Source organism: Pseudonaja textilis, chromosome 3 (genome assembly GCF_049901715.1).
Source record: "Pseudonaja textilis isolate UNSWEBS1 chromosome 3, rPseTex1.2, whole genome shotgun sequence".
Classification (NCBI taxonomy): domain Eukaryota; kingdom Metazoa; phylum Chordata; class Lepidosauria; order Squamata; family Elapidae; genus Pseudonaja; species Pseudonaja textilis.
This window is the reverse complement of record NC_141992.1, coordinates 198,054,742-198,082,268: the sequence shown is the minus strand read 5'-3', so window position 1 is coordinate 198,082,268 and position 27,527 is coordinate 198,054,742. Positions and strand designations below refer to the sequence as shown.

The following is a 27,527-nucleotide window of genomic DNA, read 5'->3' as shown; positions in this document are numbered from 1 at the left end:
TTCACTACTGTTTATTTTTTATTTTTTTGCTTTTGTTGTTAGTAGTTCTCACTGGCCTTGAGTGAGAACTCAACGGTGGAAGGATTTCATTTCATGTGTACCGTTGTTGTTACCATCTCCGTTCATTCCCAAAGGTGCTTTTCTTTCAAGAGGCAACTGGACTTTCTTGTTTTTTCCTTTGAAGACATTTCACTTCTCCTCCAAGAAGCTTCTTCAGCTCTGACAGGATGGTGGGGAAGGGGAGGATTGATACTCCTTGCAGACATCTGGTCATTTGCATCCTTTTGTAGTGTCATTGAGGCCACTTGGAGGTTTGTCTGCGTCCTCGGGGTCACCTGAGTGGTTCAAATGAGGGTGGAGCCTCCTTGGAACCACTGAAAGGACTGAGGTGTAGACTGGAGGTAGATGATGTTGTATTCCTCCTTCTCTGTTGAGAGAGGCCTGTTTAGATGGCCTCTTGGACCCCTCCTTCAAACCAGGTGATGCAAATGACAAAGACAAACCTCCAAGTGGCCTCAACGACCCTCTAAAAGGATGCAAATGACCAGCTGCCTGCAAGGAATATAAATCTTTCCATTTCCCACCATCCTAGTCAGAGTTGAAGAAGCTTCTTAGATGAGAAGTGAAATCTCTTCCAAGAAAAAACAGAAAGTCCAGTTGCCTCCTGAAAAAGGACCTTTAGGCCAACCATGACCTGGAGGACCGAAGATCTCCTTGATTGGTGACCTACAACTCAATGATTGATCCAGGAAAGACAAAATACAGGTAGTCCTTGACTTACGATCCCCCTTGAGCTCAACACTTCTGTCGCTAGGCAAGACCGTTGCTAAGTGAGCTTCGCCCCATTTTGCAACCTTTCTTGCCCCGGCTGTTCAGTGAATCGCTGCAGCGGTTTAAGTTAGTTCCCACGATCGTTAAGTGAATCTGCCTTCCCCGTTGGCATTGCTTGTCGGAAGGTTGCAAAAGGGGATCGCGTTTAACCGTCATAAATACAAGTCCGTTGCTGAGTGTCTGAATTTTGATCCCGTGACCACGGGGATGCAATGATTGTCAGTGGGGGGAAAGGCTCATTTTTCAGTGCCGTTGTAACTTTGAGCAGTCCTTAAATGAAGGACTGTGAATCGAGGATTACCTGTAACAGGCTGGAGATAGAGATGACCCCAAATGAACTCCAGAGTAAATAAGTTGTATTTTCCTGGCCTTGAGAATATGCTGATTTATTTATTTTATTTTATTTTGGACCCAAAATCAAAACTCCCAACTTCTCAACATATCTTTACGGTGTCTTCTGTGTGGTTTGGAGGCAAATTCCTTCTCCTTCCCGGATCACCTGGGCCCACGATGAAGAAGGCCTGGGAACTTCTCAAAGTACCGTTTTGAAGGCGGGATCGCAGGGGTGGGATTCAAAAATCCCAGCAACCGGTTCGCTGCCCGGTTGCTGGGTGGGCGTGGCCTACCGAAACTTCTGGGAGGGCCATTTTTCTCCTTCCCCAGAGTCCGGAGGCTTCCCTCGGGCCTCTGAGAGGGTGAAAACAGCCTTCCCCAGGCTCCGGAGGCCCTCCGGAATCCAGAAACAGGCCCATTTCTGGACTTCCGGAAGCTGCATTTGTCACCCTCTTAGTGTCAACTAAAAAATGCTCCTTTGGTCTTCTTAGTTGCCAGCAGAAAGGGAGTGGGAGAAAGCAGTGCATTCCTTAAATGCCTCAGATAATCGCCTTGGTAGCCGAAGCTGTTGGCCCGCAAGATTATTACCGGAGAGCATGATAGATGACTCTTGGCTATGGATGTGTCTCATCCAGGGAGTTGGGGGAAGACCAGAGTCAAGGGGGAAACGAATGGTGTGTCAGAGTCGGCTGCAACCGGGAAAGGCCGACAGGTCAACTCCTAAGAAATCAATCCATTGTACTCTGAGAGGATGCAACTGGAGACTTGTGATTTGAATGCGGGTGCATGTTGGAGCCCTGACACGCAGAGCCTCCACGCGGACCCTGCACTTATCTGCATCCCAAATAGGCCGTACGGAAGGGGGGGGGGGGGAGGGGAGGCCAGTCGGTCGGTTCAGCCACCGGTTCGGCAAACCAGGTGTAAATTTAACATCCGGTTTTCCCGAGCCAATCCGAACTGGCTGAATCCCGCCCCTGCGTGAACGTTGGAAAAGCGCATTGTCTCCCACACCCGTTCTGCCTTTGTCTTCCCTCCCCATCGTCCTCATCCTTCTCTTTGTTCCTCAGTGACTCAGCACATTAAAGATCTTCTGGAGAGAAACACTAAGAAGAAGTCCAAATTGAGAAAAAAACCCAAACCTTATGTTGAAGACCACGATGGTAGGGCGCGAGAACCAAAACCTTCCTTTAGCAGCCTCTTCTCCTTAGTCTAGTCCACTTCCACTTCCCTTTGTTTTCTGCAGCTTCTTAGTCTCTGCTTGGTCTCCCCATAACACGGCTTCATTCTTCTCCTAGCTGCTAATTTGGGGCGGAGGGGGGCGTCTCTACAGCCTGATTTTGGGGGGAACCTACTGCTAATCACGCTTTCCACCAACACCTACTGACTTTGGTCCAACATTCCAAGGTGCCCTTTTACTCGCGGTCAAGGCTGGCTCTGCCACAGGTTGCCCTCTGCAAGTTGTCCTCCTATCTCACTGGGGAGTCCGGAATCTGGGTTGTCGAGGGTTGTAAGAGGGAATAGCAGTTTTCCTAACCAGGAAGGTGGGGGGACGGACCTCCTTCCATTTGTCCGTCATCCGCGTCATGCCAACATACCTGTGATGTAGGTTCATGGGCAACCTTGGTGCACACGTTGAACCTGTAGCCCCAATGCGGGATTGACTGCAAGATAATTTATGGAACGCAGGGTTACCGTGGAACCAGTGGTGCTGTGATGACCTGGGGCGTGGCACAAAGGCAACACAGTCAGATAATCACTAGGAGTCCCTTTATTAGCTCCAACTTTGCCCCCCATGTCCTAGTTACCTTTTGGCTTTTGGGGGGAAAACTCTCCCAGGAACAACCTTTGACTGCAGAGAATCAAGTCCAAAATGTGGTCAATAAAAACTGTAACTTAAAAGTCCAATCAAGGCAAAATGAGATAATTAGTCTGGCATGGCAGGAGCAAGAATTCCAGACCTGAAGGAGTGGCAATAACTCAACACGGTCGGGAGGATGTCAAGAACACAGATAACCAAAGTCAATACAAAATAAAGTCAAGTTTTCTCCCAGCAGTGGCCGCACTCAGCATGCATCTCTTTTAAACTCTTCCCAGACGTGCCTAATGAAGGGAATCGGGGCCCATTCCTCCCCCGTAAGCCTTGCAACACATGTTGCTCTCTTCTCGTTCCTCCCGGCATGCCCTAGGATGAAGAGGGGATGGGCCTAGGTCTTCCTCTGAACTCCCTCTCCCTTGTTCTACCTCTTCCCTGCTTTGCCCAGCCAGACTTTGCCGTTCCTCAGTTTCCTCCACAGCCAATGGAGCCACGCTCCCCCTCCCTGTCATCTTCGTCTTGGGATTCAGACTCTGACAGGGGCATGACAAATGCGATTCAACCGGCGTAAGAACTGATTTGGCGATTGCGTGATTCACGCACATGCCCACCTTTTAAAAAAGCCCATTTTTCAGTTATAATACTTAACTTCCGCTGCAGCCCCATGAGTAAAACAGCTGAGGCAGGACAAAAACCACTCTGCCGCGCAAATCAGCTGTGCTCCAAAACAAGGAAATAAAGCCCAGGAAAGATCAGGGGTGGGTGGACGGGGCTAAATGATCACCGGAACTACTAGTTCACCCAAACTGATCCGAACCGGTAGAATCCCACCCCTGCCTGGAACCCATATTATGACTGTAAAGTCTGATGGGCCGTGACTCAGCTAATGGCAATCCCCTTAAGCATGGATCTCCAAACTTGGTGACTTTTAAGGCCTATGGACTTCAATTCCCAGAATTCCTCAAAATGCTGGCTGGGGAATTCTGGGAGTTGAAGTCCACCAATCTTGACCACAACCCTGTTCGGTATTTCAGCGTCCTGTGAAGACAAGAGAGCAGAGCTTGGAGGACTCTTGCAAAGGGCAGCTGTGGTAGAGATGAGGGTGGGGGGCAATGTTTGAGTGTCCACCTGCCTGGACAAAGGTTGCGTGTCCTGGCCAGAAGAAAAGGTTGAAGGGCCTAGCTCACCGTTCTTAAGGTAAGAAACGGATCTGGCATAATAGAGGTGTCACCTTTCTGCCTTTGGTCTGAGTTGGAGCCACAAGGGTCCTCTAGAACTCACAGAGACGTCTCACCATGCGTGACATCACTGTCGCCCTCTGAGGAAGTCCATGGAGGGTGGTAGTTGCTTCAGAAGATCTCCCAACTCTAGGTTACGTCAATGAGTGATGTTCCTGCTGAGCATCCTGGATTAGAAGATCTCTCTCTCTCTCTCTGGGAGTCCCTAGGTGCTCTCTGAGCTTGGAAGTTTCCTTGCAGACGTCTCATGACCCAACTAGATAACATCATCAAGGCTAGGAGAGAGTAGGGTTGGGTCTTGGGTGCTTTCTGAGAATGGTTGTTTTCTTGCAAGCATTTCATGACCCAACTAGGGAACGTCCTCAGTGCTAGAAGAGAGGGAGGTTGGGTCCTGGGAGGTCTCTGAGCTTGGTTGTTCTCTTGCAGACGTTTTATGACCCAACTAGATAACCTCATCAGTGCTAGAAGGGAGTAGGCTCGGATCCTCTGCATTTTCTGAGCTAAGTTGGCTTCCCCCCACTTCCCAAAGTTTCACGATCCAACTAGGGAACATCATCAGTGCTAGGTATGTTTTCACACTCTGGACAAATGCTTAGAAGAAGGCCAACCTGTTTGAATGAATCGAAGAGAGGTGTTGTACAAAGTTCAGAAGCCCTTTTGAATTGTGTTGGAAGCTTCCAACCATCTTAACAGGCAGGACATAAGAATTTAATTGATGCGCAGGTGTCATTGAGTATATAATGCAATGGCAACCTGATGCATATGACCTCATGGCACCTTCCAGATTTCTATTAGCATTGAGTATTTTGGGTTTTGTCTTCTGTTTTGACCCACTCGGCTGTTGGGTCCGTAAGCAGAACGTTAACCAAAATACAGTTAATTCTCAACTGACCACAATTGATCCCAACTTTTCCATTGCTAAGTGGTTGGGTTGAGTTTTGCTCCATTTTACGATCTGTCTTGCCACCGTTGTTTTGTGACACCCCCCCCCTAGGAAGCAAAGTCAACGGAGAAGCCAGATTCATTTAATGACCGTGTTGCTAACCGAACGACTCCGGCGGTTCATTTAATGGTGGCAAGAAATGTCATAAGAGAATGCTAAACTCACTTAACAACTCATGGTTGACTCAGCCTTCCGTCCTTTCATAGTGGGTAAAATGAGGTCTCAAATTGTTGGGGAGCAAGAGGCTGACTCTGTAAACCACTTAGAGAGGGCTGTGCACTGTTAAGCGGTATATATATCTAGGTGCTAGTGGGAAGGAAGGGAGGGAGGGAGGATTGAAGGAAGGAAAGGCAAGAAAGAAGGAAGGAAGGAAGGAAGGAAGGAAGGAAGGACGAAAGGAGGTTTCATAGTGGTTAGAATGCAGTATTGCAGGCTGACTCTGCTCATTGCCAGGAGTTCGATCCTGACCGGCTCAAGGTTGACTCGTCCTTCCCTCCTTCTGAGGTGGGTAAAGTGAGGACTCAGATTGTTGGCGGGGCAACAGGCTGACTCTGTAAACCGCTTAGAGAGGGATGGAAAGCACTGTGAAGCGGCATATAAGTCTAAGTGCTATTGCTGTTTCACTTAGCAACAGAAATTTTGGGTGTCATTGTGGTCGCAAGGATGCAATCTGCCTTTTGCAGACAGACCCGTTTTACAACAGATCCAAATGCAAAATAGGTAGGTAGGTAGGTAGCTAGGTAGATAGATAGATAGCAAAAATCCTGATTTTAGCATCCATCTCCAGGGGTTTGTCTCCTGGAAAGCTGGGTCTTTCTATCCAGGAGTGTCTGAGGTGGGTGAGAGGAGCATCAAAAAAAAGTTAAAATGACTTTTTTGACCTACCTCGCCCCGCATTCCTGACATTCCTGCTCAGCTTATTTGGGCCCAATGGACATCTTCCCCATAAAAGAAGGGCTGATTGGAATATCTGGCAAAGCCGAGTGGCGGCCGCTGAAAGCGCATTTATAAAAATTCTGCCTGCGTACGCCTCACACGCTTAACGTGGCTGCTAATTTATCCCTTTGGAGGTTTTCCTTCCATGCAAGAAAATCAAGGTTAAAACTAAACATGCGTAGCATATAAATAGTAAATTGCAACTGGGAAGAGGGAAACGATGATCAGAAGCTCGCTCAGAGTGGTGTTCTCCTTGCCCAAAGGTGGGTTGTTGGTTTTTTTCCGAGAGTCAACTGGACTTTCCGGGTTTTTCTTTGAAGACATTTCGCTCAGTAGTGGGTTCCTACCTTGGTTCCTACCGGTTCGGTGGGAGATTACGCGTGCACGTCCTAACATGTGCACGTGCCCCTCCGATGCACCAATCTGCGGAGAGGATGAATTAACGAAAAGCTAGGAGTGACCTTCCCACCCACCTATGCGCTTGTCGCTTCTTTTATCCTCTGAGTCGATCGTTGGAGGAACTGGTTCGGTTGAGCTGGTAGTTATTTTTACTACCAGTTCGGCTGAACCAGTCTGAACCGGTAGCATACCACCACTGGTTTTGCTTCTCATCCGAGAAGCTTCTTCAACTCTGACTGGGGAATCGAAGGATCTATATTCCTTGCAGACAGCTGGTCATTTGCATCCTTTTTAGAGGGTCGTTGAGGCCACTCGGAGGTTCTTCTGTGTCCTCAGGGTCACCTGAGTGGTGCAAATGGGTGTGGAGCCTTCTTGGAACGGCAGAAAGGACTGTGTGGTGGAGCTGTGCCTTCTGCAGGGTGTTTTTTTCTCTGCTCTGTGTCTCGTCACTGTCGAACACAGGTGAAGGCTATTGGGGACGGGTCTGTGTTGTCTCCATCTCAGACAGAAGTACAAATGGTTCCTGTAGTGTAGTCTGCAATTTTTCTGTAGACTACAGGGAAAAAAAAATCAATCCCATTTCCACTATTCAGGTGACCCTGAGGACACAGTCCCAAAGGTGTTGGTTTTTTGGTTTTTTTCCAAGAGGCAACTGGACTTTCTGGTTTTTCTTTGAAGAAATTTCGCATCTCATCCAAGAAGCTTCTTCAGCTCTTCAAAGAAAAACCAGAAAGTCCAGTTGCCTCATGGGAAAAATGCACCTTGACCTGGAGGACTGAGAATCTCCATAGGTCTGAGGAGACACGGACAAACCTCCAAGTGGCCTCGGTGAGCCTCAAGACTCGGTGGTCCTATCTGGGCCAAGGCTAGTTGTTCCTAGGTTGTTAGTTGTAGCTCTCCTGAATTTGAAGTCAATGGCCAGAGTGAGTTCATAGCGTTCAGGAGGAGGCAGAAGAAAGAAGTGCCACCTGGCCAAGAGTTGACTTGATGGGACTCCAGAGAACGCTGCTGAGATGGGATCTTCTCTAAGCTGAATCTTGCCCCCCCACCCCCACCCCCGGGGCCCTTCTTGGGTAGGGACTTCAGGAAGATGCTCAAGAAAGATGGGAAAGAGGGTCTGCTTGCCATGGGACCTCTTGTGCAAGCACACCTCTCTGGTTGCGTGGCTTCTTCTCGGTCAGCTGCTTGGGTCTCTCTCCTCTTTGCCTCTTCCTCCTGGGTGGCGGCTCATGAATTGTCTTTGCTCTGACTTTCTCTCTCTCTCTCTCTCTTTTCCTTTCTCCTTCCTCCTCTCTCTCTTGTAGGGGTGGCGGTAAGCACTTACGCCAAGTATTGCTACAGCAAGCTCCAGAAGGCAGCGTTGACTGGCGCCAAGAAGGTATTTTCCCCTCCTCTCTCTTTTGCGTCGTCTTTCGAGGTGGCCTTGGGAGACCAGAGCTGGTAGCTAAATGATCATGGGAACACATGTGGGGGGTGGGGGGTGGGGGGTTGGTTCAAAGTTGGAAGCCTCTCCCAAGAAGTTTCAAGCATCTCCCAAGATGTTGGAAGCCTCTCCCAAATCTATACCTTGATGCATGAGCCAAGACATCCAACTCAACCTTCTGGCCCTTGTCCTTTTGCCCGAGAGGGGAAAATTGGTGGAGAGCTTCCTGTCCAGACATTATTTTGCTTACCAGCATTTTTTCCTCAAGGAGGAAAGTAAGGTGCAGGAGTTTTGAAGGATTATGCGATGACCCGGGGCATGGCACAAAAGCAACCAAGTCACAAAAATAGGTAAAGTCCCTTTAATACCTCCAACTTGGCCCCCAATGTCCAGTTATCATTGGCTGGAGAAAAGAAAACTCTCCCAAGAACAGTCTTTAAAGGGAAGAAATTCAGTCCGAACCCAAAGTACATATAAATTATAAATAAAAACCAACACAAACCACAGCTGCGGCAATTAATGAGACAAGGCAGGATAAGGAATTGCAGACTTCAAAAGACAATGAAACACACACAGTCGGGGAGGACGCTAGACCCCAGATAAGCCTCGGCAAACAAATATCATTCACCCTTTGCTTCCAGCAAGGTGCTGTGCGCAAAAGCCCTTTTAAAATCCTGTTTTCCCAGCTGCAGCTAATGAAGGGAATCAGGGCCCTTTCTTCCCCCGTAACTCACCTTGCTCCCTTCTCTGTTCCTCCCTGCGTGCCCTAGGATGAAGAGGGGGTGACCCTGGGTCTTCCTCTGAATGCCCAGCCGGATTTGCCCTTCCCCCATTTCCTCCACAGCCACCGGAGCCCCACTCCCTGTCAGTTGCTCAATCTCCCCCTCGGAATCAGATTCCAACAGGGGCATGACAGATTAAGAGGACACGGAGAACTCCAGAATTGGGGAGGCCATCAAAATATCCCTGCGATGGTGGGATTTCAGTGTGTTTGTTCAATACGTACAAGCAGCCAGGGGTGAGATTCCACCGGTATAACAACTGCCCACACTGCATTTGAAAAAGATCTAATACTTGCCTTCTACTGGCAGCCCCTGTGAATAAAACTGCCGTGCGAATCTGCCGTGCTCTAAAAACAGGAAATAAAGCTCAGTAAAGCGCATGGTCAGGCAGGTGGGCCCACATGCTCATCGCAGTGAACTGGTTCGGGAGCCAGCTGATCATTGGAGCAAAACGGTCCGAACCGATAGAATTCCCCCCCCCCCCTTGCAAAGCAGCCATCTCAACGCGTGTGTGTGTGTGACTCTGGGCAGTTCACAAGGTCGAAAGAAAACAAAGCACCCCTAAATAGAAAAACCACTAGAAGCAAACGAAAGCAGCTAATACAGGAAATGGCCATTAACCATGAAACCTACAATGTAGGAAGTCCGCAGATGAGAGCCATCTCGACACCTTCAAACCACGTCTAATAACAAGCCAGCCTTCTTCGGGGTCCTCTAGAAAGGCCGATAGGTCTTGTGCCAGACCTCGAAAGGGGTGGCTGGGTGCTGAGTCCATACTTGTGGCCTCCATCTTGATATTTTCGACCCACTTCTTGCAGATGCTCCTGAGCATCCAGAATTGGATGTCCAACGAGAAGGAAGGGGCTGTGGCCGAAAGCGGAAAAGACTCTCAATTAGGTAGTGCCAGTAGAAGAGAATATTTGTAGTTCAGGGTTGAATGGTGGGGTCCTTGGTGTTCTCCGCACTCGGTAGTTTCCTTGCAGACGTTTCCTAACCCACCTAGGTAACGTCATCGGAGGTAGGAAGGGGTGGAGTCTTCCGAAAGGAGGAGGAGGACGGTGGAGTCATTGGTGCACTCTGAGCTTGGTGGTTTTCTTGCAGGCATTTCGTGACCCATCAAAAGTACGAGAAGGGAGTGGGGTTTTGCAGAATAGGGGAAGGGGAGAAGAAAGAGGATATTATTATACTCGTAATATTAATTTTTTAAAACTTACATGTCACCTAACTCACCATGACTCTGGGTGGCTCACCATAATTAAGCAAAGAAATTACAATATCAATCTAATTCACCGTCTCTATTTTTTCTGCAAGCAATGCTTTTGAAAGCATACTTTGTAAGCAGATATTTGTCGAACATGTATATTCCGGATGGATGGATGGATGGATGGATGGATGGATGGATGGATGGATGGATGGATAGATAGATAGATAGAAAGAAATAATAATAAATGGATGATAGAAAGATAGAAGGAAAGAATAATAAATAGATGATGGGTAGATAGGCAGATAGATAGATAAATAGATAGACAGACAGACAGACAGACAGACAGACAGACAGACAGATGGATGCATGATAAATGCAAGAGAGAATGATAAATGCATGATAAATGCAACAGATAGATAGAATGATAAATGCATGATAAATGCAATAGATGATAGATAGATAGATAGATAGATAGATAGATAGATAGATAGATAGATAGATAGATAGATACAAGAGATAGGCAGATAGATAGATGATACATAGATAGATAGATAGATAGATAGATAGATAGATAGATAGATAGATAGATAGATAGATAGATAGACAGACAGACAGACAGACAGACAGACAGATGGATGCATGATAAATGCAAGAGATAGAATGATAAATGCATGATAAATGCGATAGATAGATAGATAGATAGATAGATAGATAGATAGATAGATAGATAGATAGATAGATAGGCAGATAGATAGATAGATAGATAGATAGATAGATAGATAGATAGATAGATAGATAGATAGGTAGATAGATAGATAGATAGATAGATAGATAGATAGATAGATAGATAGGCAGATAGGCAGATAGGCAGATAGATAGGCAGATAGAATGATAAATGGATGATAGAAAAAGAATAATAAATTAATAGAAAGAATGATAAATGGATGGATGGGCGGACAGATAGGTAGATAGGTAAGGTGAATAAGACGGATGGATAGGCAGGTAGGTAGATACAGATATAGATAGAGGAATATACATGCATGCATGCATACATACATACATACGATAGACAGGTATGCTTAAAAGGCTCTGCTTCAGACTTCTCCCAGGCAAGGGGCCTCTCTGCTATTCATTCATCCAGGCACACATATACAAACCTGGGCGACACCATGCTTGCCTTAAAGGAACTGCAGGTGAACCCCCGCAATTATTCTGAGGGTCTCAAGCCAGGTGGGATGTTGAGAAAGATGTTGAGACTCTAGAAAGAGTGCAGAGAAGAGCAACCAGGATGATTAGGAGACTGGAGGCTTAAACATACAATGAACGGATGTAGGAACTGGGCCTGGCTTGTTTAGGGAAGAGAAGGACCAGGGGAGACAGGAGAGCAGCCTTGGAGGGGCTGCCCCAGAGACGAGGTGGTCCCAGAGGTGAGGTGCCCCAGAGACGAGGGGGTCAAGCTATTCTCCAAAGCACCCAAAGGCCAGACAAGGAATAATGGATGGAAACTGGACAAGGAGAGATTTAACCTGGACATTTCTTGACAATGAGAGCAATCAACTCATGGAACTGAAGTTTCCTTCAGATGTCGTGACAGCTTCATCCCTGGAAGCTATTAAGAAGAGACTGGACTGCCATCTGTCAGAAATGGTGTAGGGTCTCCCGCTTGGGTGGGTGGGTTGGACTAGATGACCTACCAGGTCCCTTCCAACTCTGTTAAATCTGTTAGAAAATTGATTTAGTGCAGGTAACCACAGTGATAGATGTATCCCAAGATGAATCCAAGATGTTGGAAATGCAAACAACCAGGGGTACCTTCTTCCACATGTGGTGGCTATGCCCTGAAGCCAAGAAATACTGGGTCAAAATACAGAGTTGGTTCCAATAAATAACAAAATGTCAATTAGAGTTTGAACCTGAACAGTTCCTTTTAGGGATAATTAAGGGGAAATGTAGTAAAGAGACAAATATATGATACTACACATAACGACAGCGGCGAGGATTGCATTCGCACAATGTTGGAAGCGAGACAGTATGCCATCGGAGGAATTAGTAAACCAAAAGGTATTAAAATGTGCTGAAATGGACAAACTCACTCTAGAGCTAAAAGGAAAAGAAGAGTCAAGACTATGCGGTGTGGGATAATTGGTATGAATGGTTGAATAGTAGGAATAAGAATAGTAGAGATAAGAAAAATGTACACAAATGTATATAAATGAATATAAAAGTATGGAGATCTGTATATCTCAGGGGTCCCCAACCACCGGGCCGCGGACCGGTACCGGTCCGTGGAACATTTCCTACCAGACCGCTGGTTTGCTGGGTGCCGCCATCTTGTTTGACGAGAAAGTGCTTCCAGGTGAGCTTTTCTGGTTGGAAAGCGGCGTTTGGGTCCTGAAGGAATCCTCGCGCCTTAGTTTCATCGAAGCGGGGGGCTTTGAACGGAACTCAGGCGCGAGGATTCTTTCAGCACCCAAGGCAAGGCGAGCTGAGCAACCGTCCCGAAGCCGTCCCGAAGCGAAGCCCATCGACAAAGGTACAAAAGAGGAGTTGAAGGTGGCGGGGAGAAGCGGGGGACGGCTGGCCGGCCAGTCGCTCGGCTCGCCTTGCCTTGTCATGCGTGCTGATGCCGGTACCAGGCCGCGGATCATTTTGTGATGCCGGTACCGGGCCGTGGCACAAAAAAGGTTGGGGGCCACTGGTATATGTAACAGTGATGCCACAGTATTGTTAAAGATGAGAATGAGATATGTAAATGTGAAAAAAGCATAATAAAAATAAAGAAAAAAAACTCGGAAGCACAAAAACACAAAATAGGTTTCGTCAACAGTCAACAATCTTTCAGTCCCAAATGTTGGCATGAGAGACGTTCAAAGTAAAGGTTGTAAATGCCTAAGCACACCCCTTTTATTGGGAAAAGAAGCGGGAGCCAAAATATTTCTGGCTCTAACTTTCTTGAATATAATTTCTGTGGTGCTACTGCATACAGATGTTGTTTGCAGTTCTGGCTACCACACTTAAAGATGACTTCTGCAGAGCTGGAAAAATGCAGAAAACGAACCTTGTTCCTGGATTGACCAGCACCCATCTTAATCCACACATAAATGTTTACTTTTTTCTACACGCGCCCCGTTCCCTCTTTCCTTGTGGGTTCTCTCCCTGTGGGAATCTAGTTCATCTCCTTGGGGGAATGTCGGTGTTGGTGCTAGAGGCTATAATCCAGGTCCTTGGAGAGACCCATTCCACCGGAGTCTCATGACATCCCATCCTCTACTTGCCCCAAATGTGCTCCTGCTTTGTAGGGTCTGAAGAAGCCAAACATCGAAGAGATTCGTCACGCCAAGAATGCCGTCTTCAACCCATCCATGTTTGGAAGCTCCCTGCAAGAAATCATGAACATGCAGAAGGAGAGGTACCCGGACCGCCAGCTTCCGTGGGTGCAAACCAGGCTATCAGAAGAGGTCCTCGCGCTCAACGGAGACCAGACCGAAGGCATCTTCAGGTAATTTGCACCTTGAAGGGCTGTCCTTTCTCCCTCTGAATCAGTTGAGGGCTGTGAAATGATGGAGATGTTGCGGTTGGAAGAGCGGGCTGGGGTGGTGTTAGGAGGGTGTTCTTGAACTCGGGGAGAAATTAGGATTATGGCAATCTAAAGATTCTTGAGTTATTGGAGTAATGGCGAAGGAGCTTGGAAAAAAATCAGATTGGACAGATTGAGGAGCAGAGGTGCTGGTGTACTGGGAAATCCCCAAGAGGGGATGGTGGAACAGAAAGGAAAAAAAGGCTACGAGATACTGGAACGAGGAATTATTGAAAAAGGCGGAAGAAAAATGAAAAAGAGAGAGAAAGTAGGCCCTGTGTTGTAGGTTTTTATGCGGGAATTTTCTTAAGTGGACAAGCAGGAATCATCAAACTGTGGGGTTGAAAAGGACCACAAGACCAACCTGGCAGGTGGCCACCCAGCCATTTCCTTAAAAACTTCCAGAGATGGAGAACCCATAACTGCTACCCGCTATTGGCTAAATTTTACCGTACTATCTGGAAATTTTAGCTTATATTTAGGCAACTTACCTGCAACTCTCACCTATTATTACTGATTTCTGTGGCCGCAGAAAATAGTTCTTGATCATCTTCCCTTCTCTGCAGTGTCCCAGGTACAGTTTCTTCCCTTTGGCTTCTTTTCTCCAGAATGAACATCTCAACTGCTTCATCGTGTCCTCTTGGACATATCTTCAATTCCTTATAAACCATCTTTGTCTGGACTTGTTCTAACTCAGGGGCAGTGGTGGACTGCCGCTGGTTCGGACCGGTTCTAGAGAACCGGTAGTTCCGACGATCAGCAGCGCCTTCCCTATCCTGTTCTATATTTCCACCTTTTTCAGCTCAGCTGATCCATGCGGCACAGTGGATTACCGCGCCTCAGCTGTTCTACTTACCGGGGAAGCTAGGAAGTGAGCTCTAGAGGTTTAAATTGGTGTTTATGGAATGCTGCGCACACGCAAAGCACACACTCACTGTTCAACCAGTTGCAGTCCATCACTGCTCGGGGGTGTCAAACTTGTATCGTCACAACGTCATCATGTGACATCATGACTCTTTCCCCCTTCACTAAACCGGGCGTGGGTGTGGCCAGTGCATGATGTATCCGGGCCGCGACTTTGAGAGCCCTGTTCTAACTTGTCAATATGAGACATTGGTGTCAGGTCCCCAAATCCTGGAAAGACATGTAGGGTTACTTCTGAGCGGTTTCCTTTACTGTTCCTCACCGGTAGACCAAATCTTGCCAGACTGTAGTAACTACTTGCATCATTCAATTATTCTGAGAACTTCTAGGGCAGAGCCGTCTTAACTCTCTTCCTCCCAACTGAACTATCCAAATTTTGCTATCTCTTATCCCCTGGAATGCAGCCCCTCCCCTTTGGGAATCCATACTACATTCCACCACAGCTGTTGGCGAAAAGACCTGGCAGCTTGAAACTGGTATAGAGACCTACAGAAAAGAGGCTTAACAATTGTGCGCAGGCACCATGTGATTGTTCACCCATTATTGAAAGGAGCAAGGAACATGACACTCTCTCTGCCTTCAGAAGTTTATTCCACTCCATATTATTTATTATTATTATTATTATCATCATCATCTTGTGACCTTGTTCGTGTTCATCTTTCCATATAACACAGAGGAATATTGAAACTTATTTCCATGCCTACGATCTTTTTTCTCTTTGGGTTTACCACCACGTAAACATTCATCCTTTTAGAGATTAAACTCACAGTGAAATATCCCAAACCGATTGTCCTTGCAGGTGAATCCGTTGGTGGGAGGGTTTAATCCGTGAGCAGATGGCCTGGTGTGCAATATTGATATGCAAGAAGCGGGGAAAAGGATGTTACTTGTGTTTGTGTAGCTTGCTAAATGAAGCTTGGGTGGGTTGTTGTTTTGTTTAAGAAGCACTGTAACAGATAATCAGAGTTGGAAGGGACCTTGTAGGTCATCTAGTCCAACCCCCTGCCCAAGCACAAGACCCTACACCATTTCTGACCGATGGGAGTCCAATCTCTTCTTGAAAGCCTCCACTGATGAAGCTCCCGCAACTTTGAAGGCAACTTCTGTTCCATGGGTTGATGGTTCTGACGGTCAGAAAGTTTCTCCTTATTTCCAGGTTGAATCTCTCCTTGATCCGTTTCCATCCATTGTTCCTTGTCTGGCCTTCGGGTGCTTTGGAGACTAGCTTGATCCCTTCCTCCTGTCTGGCAGCCCCTCAAGTATTGGAAGATGGCTATCCTGTCTCCCCAGGTCCTTCTCTTTCCTAGACTGGCCAGGCCCAGATCCTACAACTACTCTTTATATTTAGAATATAATAAGAGTTGGAAGAGAACTTGTAGGTCATCTAGTCCAACCCCCTTCTCAAACAGGAGACCCTACACCATTTGTGACAGATGGCAGTTCAATCTCTTCTTGAAAGTCTCAAGCGATGAAGCTCCCACAACTTCCGAAGGCAACTTCTGTTCCACTGGTTGATGGTTCTCAGTGTCAGGAAATTCCTCCTTATTTCCAGGTTGAATCCCTCTTTGATCAGTTTCCATCCATTATTCCTTGTATGGCTTTCAAAGGTGCTTTGGAGAACACCTTGACCCCTTCCTCTTCTCTGCGGCAGCCTCTCAAATATTGGAAGATGCTCTCCTGTCTCCCCTGGTCCTTCTCTTCCCTAGACTAGCCAGGCCCAGTTCCTGCAACCAGTTCATTGTATGTTTTAGCCTCCAGTCCCCTCATCGTCCTGGTTGCTCTTCTCTGCACTTTTTCTAGAGTCTCAGTATCTTTTCTATAGCGTGGTGACCAAAACTGGATGTAGGACTCTAGGTGTGGCCTTACCAAGGCTTAATAGAGTGATATTAGTACCTCCTTTGATCTCGATTGTATCCCTCTGTTAATGCAAATTAGGATTGCATTAGCTATTTTGGCTGCTGCTGCACACTGCTTGCTCCTATTTAGCTGGTTGTCCACTAAGACTCCAAGATCCCTCTCCCAGTTCCTGCTATTGAGCCTGGTTTTACCCAGTCTATAGGTGTCCTTTGGGTTTTTCTTGCCTGAGTGTAGGACTTTACTTTTATCTACATTGAATTTCATTTTGTTAGATACGGCCCAGTGTCTTGAGTTTGACAATCCTGGCCCAACGTGTCTTCGTGTCTCTGAGGAATTCCTTTCTTCTCTTCTGCAGAGTTCCTGGGGACATTGATGAAGTCAACGCCCTCAAACTGCAGGTGGACCAGTGGAAAATCCCCACTGGTTTAGAAGACCCCCATGTTCCAGGTAAGGGTGACAGCTGTTGTGGAAGGACATCCCTGCAGGACAGCCTGTTCTCTCTCCTACAGCTTTGTCCAGGACAAAGTCATTTTTGATGCTTTGTCCCGCTTTGAATTTTGATCCCCTTTTCGGTTTATAAACTGGAAGGCTAAAAGATATTTTAAAGATAAAAGATATTTCGCTGTTTGGGGAAGTCGCACAACATCCTCAAAGACTCTTCCCAACCTCCTCACAATCTTTGTGAGCTGTTGCCTTCTGGCAGAAGATACGGAACAATGAAAACTCGGACCACACGTTTCCTGAACAGTTTTTATCCCAGTGCTATAATTGCATTTAACAATTAACTTAAGGACCACCATCAGTGAGCTGTTGGACAGTATTTGCGTGACACAAAAATATCAAAGTCACAAAAGTAGAATAAATTCCTTTTAATGCCTCCAACTTGGCCCCCAATGTCTAGTTATCCTCGGCGGGAGATCAAACTCCTCCCAAACCAGTCTACGAAGGGATGAAATGCAGTCCGAACCCAAAATAAAGATAAATTAAAAATAACAAAATAACACAAACCATACTGAAGTAATTAACACGGCAGGCCAGGATGATAAATTGCAGACTTCCAAAAGATAACGCAGCACCCACAGTTAGGAGGACACCAAAACCCAGATAAGCCTTGACAAAGATAATTCATGCTTTGCTTCCAGCAAGGAGCTGTGTGCAAACGCCCTTCTTATATCCTGTTCTCCCAGCTGCAACTAATGAAAGAGATCAGGGCCCTTTTCTCTCCCATAAGCCATGTTGCTCCCTTCTCCTTCCCTCCCTGCGTGCCCTAGGATGAAGAGGGGCTGACCCTGGGTCTTCCTCTGAATGCCCAGCCGGACTGTGCCCTTCCCCCATTTCTTCCACAGCCACCGGAGCCACACTCCCACTCTCTGTCAGCTGTTCAATTTCCCCCTCAGAATCAGACTCCCAACAAGGGCATGACAGTATTACTTGGTCTGTTGTGTGGATGTTTGTGTGTTTTTAGGGGGCGGGGAACTTTGGCATGTGGGGGGTGTTTGGGGATTGTCATGTGTGTGTGTGTGTTGAGTCTAGTCTCTGGTGTTATGTGAATTTCGTTCTATGTGTATACTGTGTATATACGTACAATGACAATAAAGTTGTCAACTCATAAAACACTCCTATGCCTATTTTAGTAGCTGCCATTAAAAAAAAGGGTGGGGGGAGGAAGGAAATCTGGAAGGGCAGTGCAGCAGTTTGAAAGCAGAAGTACATTCCAACTCTTATCTTTAAAAGGTTGTAACTAAACTACCAGCGCTTTTGCCCACGAATATATTTAATTGGAGAATGTGAATGATGATACCCAGCCTGTGAATATGCTCAATTGGAGAATATGGTTTATGAGACTCCCAGGGGGAAGAGGGGGAAACAGAGTCACAGGGGACTGTAAATAATGTATGCCAGAGTTGGCTTCATACAGGGCAGTGCCAAGATGTTGCCTCTAACGAATCCTTTGAAGTTTCTTGAAGTTTGGCTCTTGAATCATGATTTAATTAGAGCCGTGATGGCGAACCTATGGCACGCGTGCCACAAGTGGCATGCAGAGCCATTTGTGCTGGGATGCGAGCCGCAGGCGTGTGCCTCACAGCTGATTTTTTGGGGCTGGTTTGAGGCCTTTATCAGCCTCCCAGAGGCTTGGAAAAAGCCTCTGCAAAGGCTTTCAGGACGACTTGATAGGCCCTGTCATACAGGAAGTGATGAAACGGGCCTATAATTCATCCTGAAAAGCCTGGCAGAGGCTTTTTCCAAGCCTCTGGGAGGCTGATAAAGGCCTTAAACCAGCCCAAAAAATCAGCTGTGAGGTGCAGCGCAGGGGTGGGGGTGGGGATTGCGCGTGCATGCGCAGTGGGCATGAGGGGAGCACATTGCATTCTGGGTCCTGGCACGCAAGTGCGCGCGTGCTGAGCACGCCCAATTTTTGGCACAGGAGCCCAAAAAGGTTAGCCACCACCGAATTAGAGTGATGGCTGGAATCCTTAGAAAGGCTTGTGGCCCTCGTATTTAATCCCTAGGTCAATTGAATATGTACCCTGCAGGTAATAACAGATGGGAAACATTTGTTAATTTCTATTTTTTTCTTTGTACAGGTAGGTCTCGACCGACAACCCCGATTTTGCCCCAGATTTTCTGTGAGATAGGTGTTTAGTGAGTGAGTTTTGCCTCCCATTTTACGACCTTTCTCGTCACGGTTGTTAAGCGACTCACTGCAGTTGTTAATTTAGAACCACAGTTCTTTAGTGAATGTCACTCCCGCTCCTCCTCCCTATGGATGTTGCTTGTCAGACGGTCGCAAAAGGGAAGAGATCATGTGACCCCCGGGGAGTTGCAACTGTCATAAATATGAGTCAGTTTCCAACTGTCTGAATGTTGATGATGTGATGACTTGGCACAATGCAACAGTCGTAAGTGTGAAAACCGCTCATAAGTCGCTTTTTTTCAGTGCTGTTGTAATTTTGAACAGTCGCTAATGTAAACAAACATAATGGATGATACAACACAAATAACCGAGAAGGGGAATGGTTTGCTGGACAGTTGTTCTGGCAAATTTTGGGTTAAAATTGCCCCTTTCCACTCCAGTACAGACAGTCCTCGACTTACAACTGTTTATTTAGTGACTGTTCGAAGTTGCAACAGCCGTGAAAAAGGTGACATGACCCTTTTTCACGCTTACAACTGTTGCAGCATCCCCCGTGCTCACTTGATCAAAATTTGGACGCTCGCCGTTCTTATTTATGAGGGTCGCAGCATCCCGGGGTCCCGAGATTCCCTTTTGCGACCTTGTGACACCCAAAAGACAATGGGGATGCTGGATTTACTTGAGAAACTTGTAAGCAACTTAACTGCAGGGATCCACTTATCAGGTGTGGCAAGAAAGGTCATAAAATGGGGCAGAACTTACTGAATTACTGTCTGTCTCACTGAGCGACGGAAATTTTGGGCTCAATTGTGTCGTATATCGAGGACTGCCTGTACTGACAAGGGGTCCACCCAATACACAGATCCATGGTTATGATATAGTTGATTGAAGAGAGAGGAACCAAATACTTCATCTTTAACAGTTGGTAATCTTGGGATGTGGTGGCTCAAGTGGCTAAGACACTAAGCTTGTCAGTCAGAAAGGTCGGCAGTTTGGCGGTTCGAATCCCTAGCATCGCGTCATGGAGTGAGCTCCTGTTATTTGTCCCAGCTTCTGCCAACCCAGCAGTTCAAAAGCAGATAAAAAAAGCAAGTAGAAAAATAGGGACCCCTTTGGTGGGAAGGGAACAGCGTTCGGTGTTTCGTCATGCCAGTCACATGGCCACAGAGATGTCTTCAGACAGCGCTGGCTCTTCGGCTTTGTTACGGAGATGAGCACCGCCCTCTAGAGCTGGAAACGACTAGCACGTGGGTATGAGGAGGGGAACCTTTAAGAGAGGGCTGATGTGAGGATGGCATTCAGGAGGAAGGGAATGAGTTTTGACAAACTCAAGAGTTGGTTTCAATGAAGTCTCAAGCCAAGGAGATCTTCTTTCCTCTTCTGGGACCTTTCTGATTCTTCTCCTTTCTCCCCGCAGCCTCCTTGCTGAAGCTCTGGTATCGCGAACTTGAGGAGCCTCTGATCCCGCACGATTTTTATGAAGAGTCCATCACCCACTACGAGAATCCCGAAGCTGCCATCGCCGTCGTCCACTCCCTGCCCAGGATCAACAAAATGGTGCTTTGCTACCTCATCCGTTTCCTCCAGGTAAGGTAGCTTCAGAGTCCACCTTATGGATGATGGTGTCTGTGGAGATTTTCATTCATCCAGGTCATGGTTGTCACAAAGGTGCTTTTTTCAAGAGGCAACTGGACTTTCTTTGTTTTTCCTTGAAGACGTTTCTCTTCTCACTCAAGAATCTTCTTCGGCAGTTCCAAGAAGGTTCCACATCCATTTGCACTATTCAGATGTCCCTATGGGGACAGATAAACCTGCAAGTGGCCTCAATGTTTCTCAGAGATCAAAAGCATGCCTTCTCCATCCGTAGGGGAAGGAGGACGGTCCAGCTTTCTCCACCGACACAATTGCGTTAGGCTGGGGCATATGAAGTCCTCCAAGAAGGATGAAGGATGCCTTGAGAAGTTGAACTCCCAAGGGTGGACATAGAACATAGAATAATAGGACTATTTGGACTATTCTAGTTGGAGGTCTTGAAGTCCAACCCTCTGGCTGGAGACCCTATATCCATGATGGTGAACCTATGGCACACGTGTCACAGGCAGCATGCAGAGCCATTTGTGCCTGCATGCGAGCAGCAGGCATACTTACCTCACTGTGCATGTGCATGCCTCATAGATGATATTCAGACAGTTTGAGGCCTTTTTTGGCCTCCCAGAGGCTTGAGGAAGGCTTCTGCAGGCTTTGCAGGCCGAAAACAAGGCCCGTTTCATCACTTCCTGTTTTTCCAAAAAATACCGGAAGTGATGGAATGGGCCTAGTTTTCGGTCTGCAAAACCTACAGAAGCTTTCCTCAAGCCTCTGGGAGGCCGAAAAAGGCCTCAAATCGCCCAAAATCAACTGTTTACTTTACTTTACTTTACTTTACTTTATTGTCATTGCACCTCATACAACGAAATCAAACACCATCTTCAGTGCACATCATGACCATGTCCATGAAAATAAACACAAACACACATCCTTCACCCTTCACACATTGAACCAGAAACCCCCGACACCACACCAACACTGCACTATACAGCAGAATAGTGAAGCGTAGTGCAGGTAATGGGGGGGGGATTGTGCTCGCATGCGTAGGGGGGCATGCATTGCCTTCTGGGTGCTAGCATGCAAGTGCGAGCATGCTAGCGCACGCACAGTTTTTGGCACAGGAGCCCAAAAAGGTTAGCCACCACTGTCCTATATCATTACGGACAAATGGCTGTCGAGTCTCTTCTTAAAAACTTGTGACAACTTCCAAAAGTAAGTCATTCCATTGATTGATTGATTGATTGATTTTCACTGTCAGGAATTTTTTCCTTAGTTCTAGGTCTCCACACTCCCTGCTCCTCAGATATTTCTCCTGAAATATGTGGGCATGTTCATCATCTATTTGGATTTTGGATGCATTCTGCAAATTAGCCCATTTAGGGTACTTTGGTTCAAAAAGGGTCTAGGATGACTAGTTACAGTCTTGTCGCCGGACAATTCAATGTGGGATTAGTTCCTTTTTTTATTCACCAAAGCATTATAAAAGCTGATCGTCATAGGAATGATTTCCTTTGATGCAAGAGGCAAAATAATTTTGGTGAAAAAGTGGTCAACCAAAATAAAGAAAACTAAGTGAATCCCACGGCTAGTGGTCACAGTAAGTTGCCCTTCAGTGAGTTGGTTGTGGTGAGTTGACCATGGCAAATTGTCCCATTCTGGTTCAAAAACATTTACCTCAACGATGTGTTGTTTTGTCCAATTTTCAAAGTTTACAGACATGAGAATATCAGGGAATTGCGTAGCAGGTGTCCAAACGAAGTCAGAGATGCTGCCGTGGATGTGTAGTTTCATATAAATGAATATATTTTACAACTATATATACAGCAAACTAGATAGTCAGGCAAACAGGAGCATCATGAGGTAAATCTTAGAGCACAAAACAGCGACAGAAGAAAAAGGCGGGAAAAAAGGGAAACACCCCCTCCACACCCCTAGCAACCAATCACAGTGCAGATTGCCTCATGCAGGAGCAGACATTCTCCAACCAGTCAACCACAACTATGTGTTTTGGCTCACTGCACAACCCCACTGCTCCCGCCACTAAATTTATATTAACAGAAAGTTTTAGTAGTATATTAGATAATCTCCGATAAATTGAGTAATCTTTTCAGAGATATTTTCTCAATGCCTGGATTCTTTGTTCCTTCCCTGACAAAAAATTAAGAAATTTATGTTCAGAAATGTATTTGCCTTGAAAAAACTCACACTGAACTGTGTAGTGCAGTCAAACGTTAGCACAAATGTTTTATGATGTTTTACATTATGTCATAAACTGTTCCATGATGTCATAAAATGTTTTATAAATGTTGTCAAATTTCAATACCTCGGGAGTTATGGGTTCTGGATTTGGGATGCATCCTGTACATTAGCCCATTTAAGGTACCTTAGTTCAAAAAAAATGTATGTTTTTTGTTTTTATTATTTTTTTCCAAGCGTGTTTTTGATAAGAGATATAATTAGGAACATGATGATGAGTACAGCATGGGTATGGATAAAAGAGGATATTAGGACAGGGATGGTAGGCACGTTGGTGCGCTTTTGCACGCCCCCTACAGACCTCTTAGGAATGGGGTAAGGTCAACAGTAGACAGTCTAAGGTTAAAGTTTTGGGGGTTTGGGGAAGAGACCACAGAGTCCGATAGTGCATTCCAGGCATAACAACTCTGTTGTTGAAGTCGTATTTTCTGCAGTTGAGTTTGGAGCGGTTTATCTTAAGTTTGTATCTATTTTGTGCTCATGTATTGTTGTGGTTGAAGCTGAAGTAGTAATTGACGGGTAGGACGTCGTAGCAGATTATTTTATGTACTATGCTTAGGTGAGACTGAAGGTGGCATAGTTCTTGCATAGTTAAAGTGATGTAGTTATTGCCCTACGGTCTGCCGTTTGTCCAATTAAAGGTTACAAGAATGAGACTTTTAGTACAGGGAGTCCTTTGAGTTACAACAGTTCGTTTAGTGACCCTTCGAGGTTGCAACGGCACTGAAAAAGGTGACTTATGCCCCCTTTTCACACTTACGACCGTTGCACCTTCCCCATGGTCACGTGATTTACATTTGGGTACTTGACAGCTGGTTCATATTTAGAAAAGAATAACAGAGTTAGAAGGGACCTTGAAGGTCTTCTAGTCCAACCCCCTGCTTAGGCAGGAAACCTTAACACTGTGATGGTGAACCTATGGCACGTGTGCCACAGGCGGCACACAGAGCCATTTGTGCCTGCACATGAGCAGCAGGCAAACTTATCTCAGTGCACATGTGCATGCATCACGGCTGATTTTTGGCCAGTTTGAGGCCTTTTTCGGCCTCCCAAAGGCTTGGGGAAGGCTTCTGCAGGCTTTGCAGGCTGAAAACTAGGCCCATTTCATCACTTCCTGTTTTCTCGAAAATACCGGAAGTAACGAAATGGGCCTAGTTTTCGCCTGCAAAGCCTGCAGAAGCCTTCCACAAGCCTCTGGGAGGCCGAAAAGGTCTCAAACCGGCCCAAATCAACTGTGAAGCGCAGTGCAGGTAACAGGGTGGTGGGGGTGGGTGGAATTGCGTGTGCATGCGTAGGGGCATGGGGGACATGTATTGCCCTCTGGGTGCTGGCACATGAGTGCGAGCATGCTAGCATGCGCACAATTTTTGGCACTGGAGCTCCAAAAGGTTAGCCACTACTGACCTAACCACTTCAGACAAATGGTTATCCAATCCAATTTATGACGTTGAAGTGTCCTCGGGTCACGTGATCACCTTTTGCGATCTTCTGACAAGGAAAGTCAATGGGGAAGCCAGATTCAGTTAACAACCGTGTGACTCATTTAACAACTGCAGGGATTCACTTAACAAATGTGTCCGGAAAAGCTGTAAAATGTAGCAAAACACAAATTTCTCACCTAACAGCATAAATTGTGGGCTCTATTGTGGTCCCTATGTTGAGGACTACCTGTAGTATATAGATTTGCCTCAGTTGTGGGTTGTGACCCCACCCAGTAACACCTCTTCCTTTCTTCTCACTCCTCACAGGTCTTCGTGCAGCCGGGGAATGTGGCCATCACCAAGATGGACGTCAACAACCTCGCAATGGTGATGGCCCCCAACTGTCTGCGCTGCCAGTCAGATGACCCACGGATTATTTTTGAAAACACCCGCAAGGAAATGTCCTTCATCCGGGTGCTCATCCAGCACCTGGACACAGGCTTCATGGAGGGAGTGCTATAGCCCCTGTGCCGAACAGGACCGGACTTTAGTTGGACAACCGTCACCTGAATCTTCTCCCGTATCCCGACGTCAGTCAGTGAGAACCGTTTTTTGATGCAGCAGGAGATTGCCAACCTTGTGAAGCACTCAGAGAGAAAGCTTGTGGGCCACACTGACTTTGCCATCTTGGCTATGCCAACTTGGGCATCTGAAGTTGCCCAGGAAACCTCCCTTGGCACCTGCGCAGTGGACAAAATGAGGCTGCCTCTTAGCGGTCCCCTGGTGGACAGCCTCCTGGCTAGGAACTTCCATCAGGAGCGTCTACATAAATGGACAACCCGACACCATTTGGGAGGACTGTGAACCAAGGTAGAGAGGCCAGGAGGCCTGTCTACCCTCCCCCAAATTAAACCTGTCTCGTGGCAATTGGGGAGGGGGCACAAGTACCGGGTACGGGCAGCTGAAGGAACGTTCAAATGGGTCGAGGCAGGGCGAATATCCAAGATGGTAGCTGAATAATTTTCAGACGAGCCGGAGGGGGTGGGAGGAAACGAAAGGTGATAGAACGCAGATCACAAAGACTGGCGTTGCAGGGCAAGTGAACAGGCCTCCCAGGAGGAGAGGAGGGGAGGGGTTGCCATCAGATTGACCAATTGTGAACTCTAAGGGGGGGTGGGGTGGCACCTCTGGAAGCCATGGACCAGCTGTGGATGAGGCTCAAACACCTGCAGGCGTTTTTAAGATTTGGGGAAGACCCGTTTTCCTTTTTTCTCTCTTGTTGCAGCACAGTCACTGCCAAAGGGGGCCAAGCCATGCAGCCCCCCTCCCCATCTCAACATCTAAGCACCCCCCCCCACAAAAAAAAGGCCTGGTTATTCCACCCTTGAAAACAGGAGGGGAAATAATGAGGAAGGAGTTTCGTTCTGGTGACTCGTTTTTCTTGTCGGGCAGAGTTTTATACACTCTGATACAGAACCGGAGCACTTTCTTGACCTCTCCTTTAAGTGAAAGGGTGTGTGTGGATGTGTGGAAAGGTTATCAGGCCCTCCTTGACCCTCGCAACTCCCCAGTTGAGTGGGGGGCGTGACAAGTGGGGTGCCCCGATCCTGGAGTTGTCCATTCTCGCTCAACCTCACCTCACCTCAACTTCCCTTCCTGCGCTCAGTGCTTTGGTGTGTTAGAGAGGGTGGGTCTTATACTCGGGCTCCGGGAAGACCCTGTCCACAACCAATTTCTTACGGCACCTTAAGTGATAGACTTTGGCTGGATCTGGGGCATTCTCCACCAGGTTTCCAGATTTTTCATGGCATTCAGAGGTAGGAGTTATGGGGTGGAAAGCAACAGCTACGGAGAGGCTTTCTCCAGGCAATGTTTGAGAATGTTTAACACGCTCTACAAACATGGGCAATAGTTACGGCTCTTTGCCCAACCTATTTCAAAAGGAGTGACCCTCAGCCTTCCATGTTTATTTCTCAACGTCCACTGTTGAAATCTGATTTCTTTTCGAGAAGCAAAGCCAAACTCTCCGTTTACCTGAGACGGCGGGGGGAAAAAAATCAGAAAGTGCAACAAGTTGACCTTTGCTTCTCCCATCCATCCCTTCACAACGTTTGGGAGATGTCCTCTGGATCTGTAGGAACATAGCTTCTATCTTCTCCTGGGTCCGGGAACGGACAATCTTATCTTGCGCCTGGGCGCATATGTGCAGAGAACAAGAAAGCGATAGGGCTCATCTTAGAGAAACTAGGTGGTCCTGGATGGGAGAGTTGATGGAGAACATCTTGGACTCTTAACCATGATTCTGGCCTACAGGAAGAGAGAGTTCTGACGCAGCAGAGCTTCTGTCCCAAGGCCTGTCTCTTGCCCTCTTGCCTTCCTGCTTCCTACAGCATATCAGATCGATATCGGCTCTTAAGGCCTTCTCTCTCCACTTGACCAAAAGCCAGGATGGTGGCCTTGAAGTTCTGTGGAGTTGGATGAGCTGTTGTAGTGAGGGGCCTCCCGCCAAGGCAAGTCCACTTCTTGGACGTGGTCGGCCATGGTGGGGCTACCTCAAACTCTGCCGTGCTACACAGGACTCACGTGCTGTGGTTCCTAGCATCTTTCACTGCTTTTAGAGAAGGATGCAAGAGCGCTCCTCGGGGTTGGTTGGCTACTTCTGGCCAACTGGAGGAGAGGGTCCCACCATTTACCGCTTGGGTGCTAAGCAGTTCTTGGAGGAGTTTGTGGTTTCCAGAGAAAGTGCCTTTTATTCCAACAGACCAGGGTCCTCCGATCTGCAGCTTCCTTCTTTTTTTTTTTTTTAAAAAAAGAACATCCCATCACTCCAACTCTCTTGCCTTGAGATTATTCCAGGCGCAGGGCGTTTACTTCTAAATCACGTCCTGGTGCAGGATAAAGCATGGATGGAGGAGCTATGTAGCTGGGCAACTCAAAGTCACCCGCCACCTTGTTCAGCATTTAGGTTGGTTCTCAGTTCCCTTAATCCAGCCAGCAAACTCAGGAGGTGGAGAGACAACGTATGTGGCAGAAGTCAACTCCTGGAAGCATCGGGACTTTTCCCACTTGGAATCAGTCCAGGAAGAGGTCAAGCCAGTTGGCCGGATTGCAAGATTTGGCGTGCCTTTGCTATCAACATTCTTGGGGGGGCTCCTCCACTCCAATAAACTGGAGTCCAAATGGATCTCCAAACAGGAAAACCAGGGCCACCAGTCTTCCAGCCTGGATCGTAACTCAAAAAAAAAGAGTCCCATCAACCTCCTTCCGTTCCGAATAGCCCTTTCCCAGCTTAGCCGCTCAAGTTTCACCGCTGACCTTTTTCAACTTGAGGGTGGGGGGAGGGGAATCCCTGCTTTGTTTGCACTTGT

The 27,527-nt window shown here is 47.1% G+C and overlaps 1 protein-coding gene across 3 annotated transcripts in view; it reads left to right on the top strand.

Annotated features, from left to right (window-relative positions):
- The window catches only part of ARHGAP39 (Rho GTPase activating protein 39), a 157,002-nt gene extending 130,049 nt beyond the window's left edge, over positions 1-26,953 (top strand). The window contains exons 6-11 of one of the 3 annotated variants that reach the window (XM_087931810.1): positions 2,232-2,324; positions 7,798-7,871; positions 13,202-13,401; positions 16,616-16,707; positions 20,313-20,482; positions 24,487-26,953. In XM_087931810.1, coding sequence (XP_087787936.1) covers positions 2,232-2,324; positions 7,798-7,871; positions 13,202-13,401; positions 16,616-16,707; positions 20,313-20,482; positions 24,487-24,681 — 824 coding nt within the window. In that variant the 3' untranslated portion in view covers positions 24,682-26,953. Of the gene's footprint in view, positions 1-2,231; positions 2,325-7,797; positions 7,872-13,201; positions 13,402-16,615; positions 16,708-20,312; positions 20,483-24,486 lie in introns of those variants that run through there. The other 2 variants (XM_087931811.1, XR_015743332.1) reach the window with 2 other exon arrangements.
- The last annotated feature ends 574 nt before the right edge of the window (positions 26,954-27,527 follow it).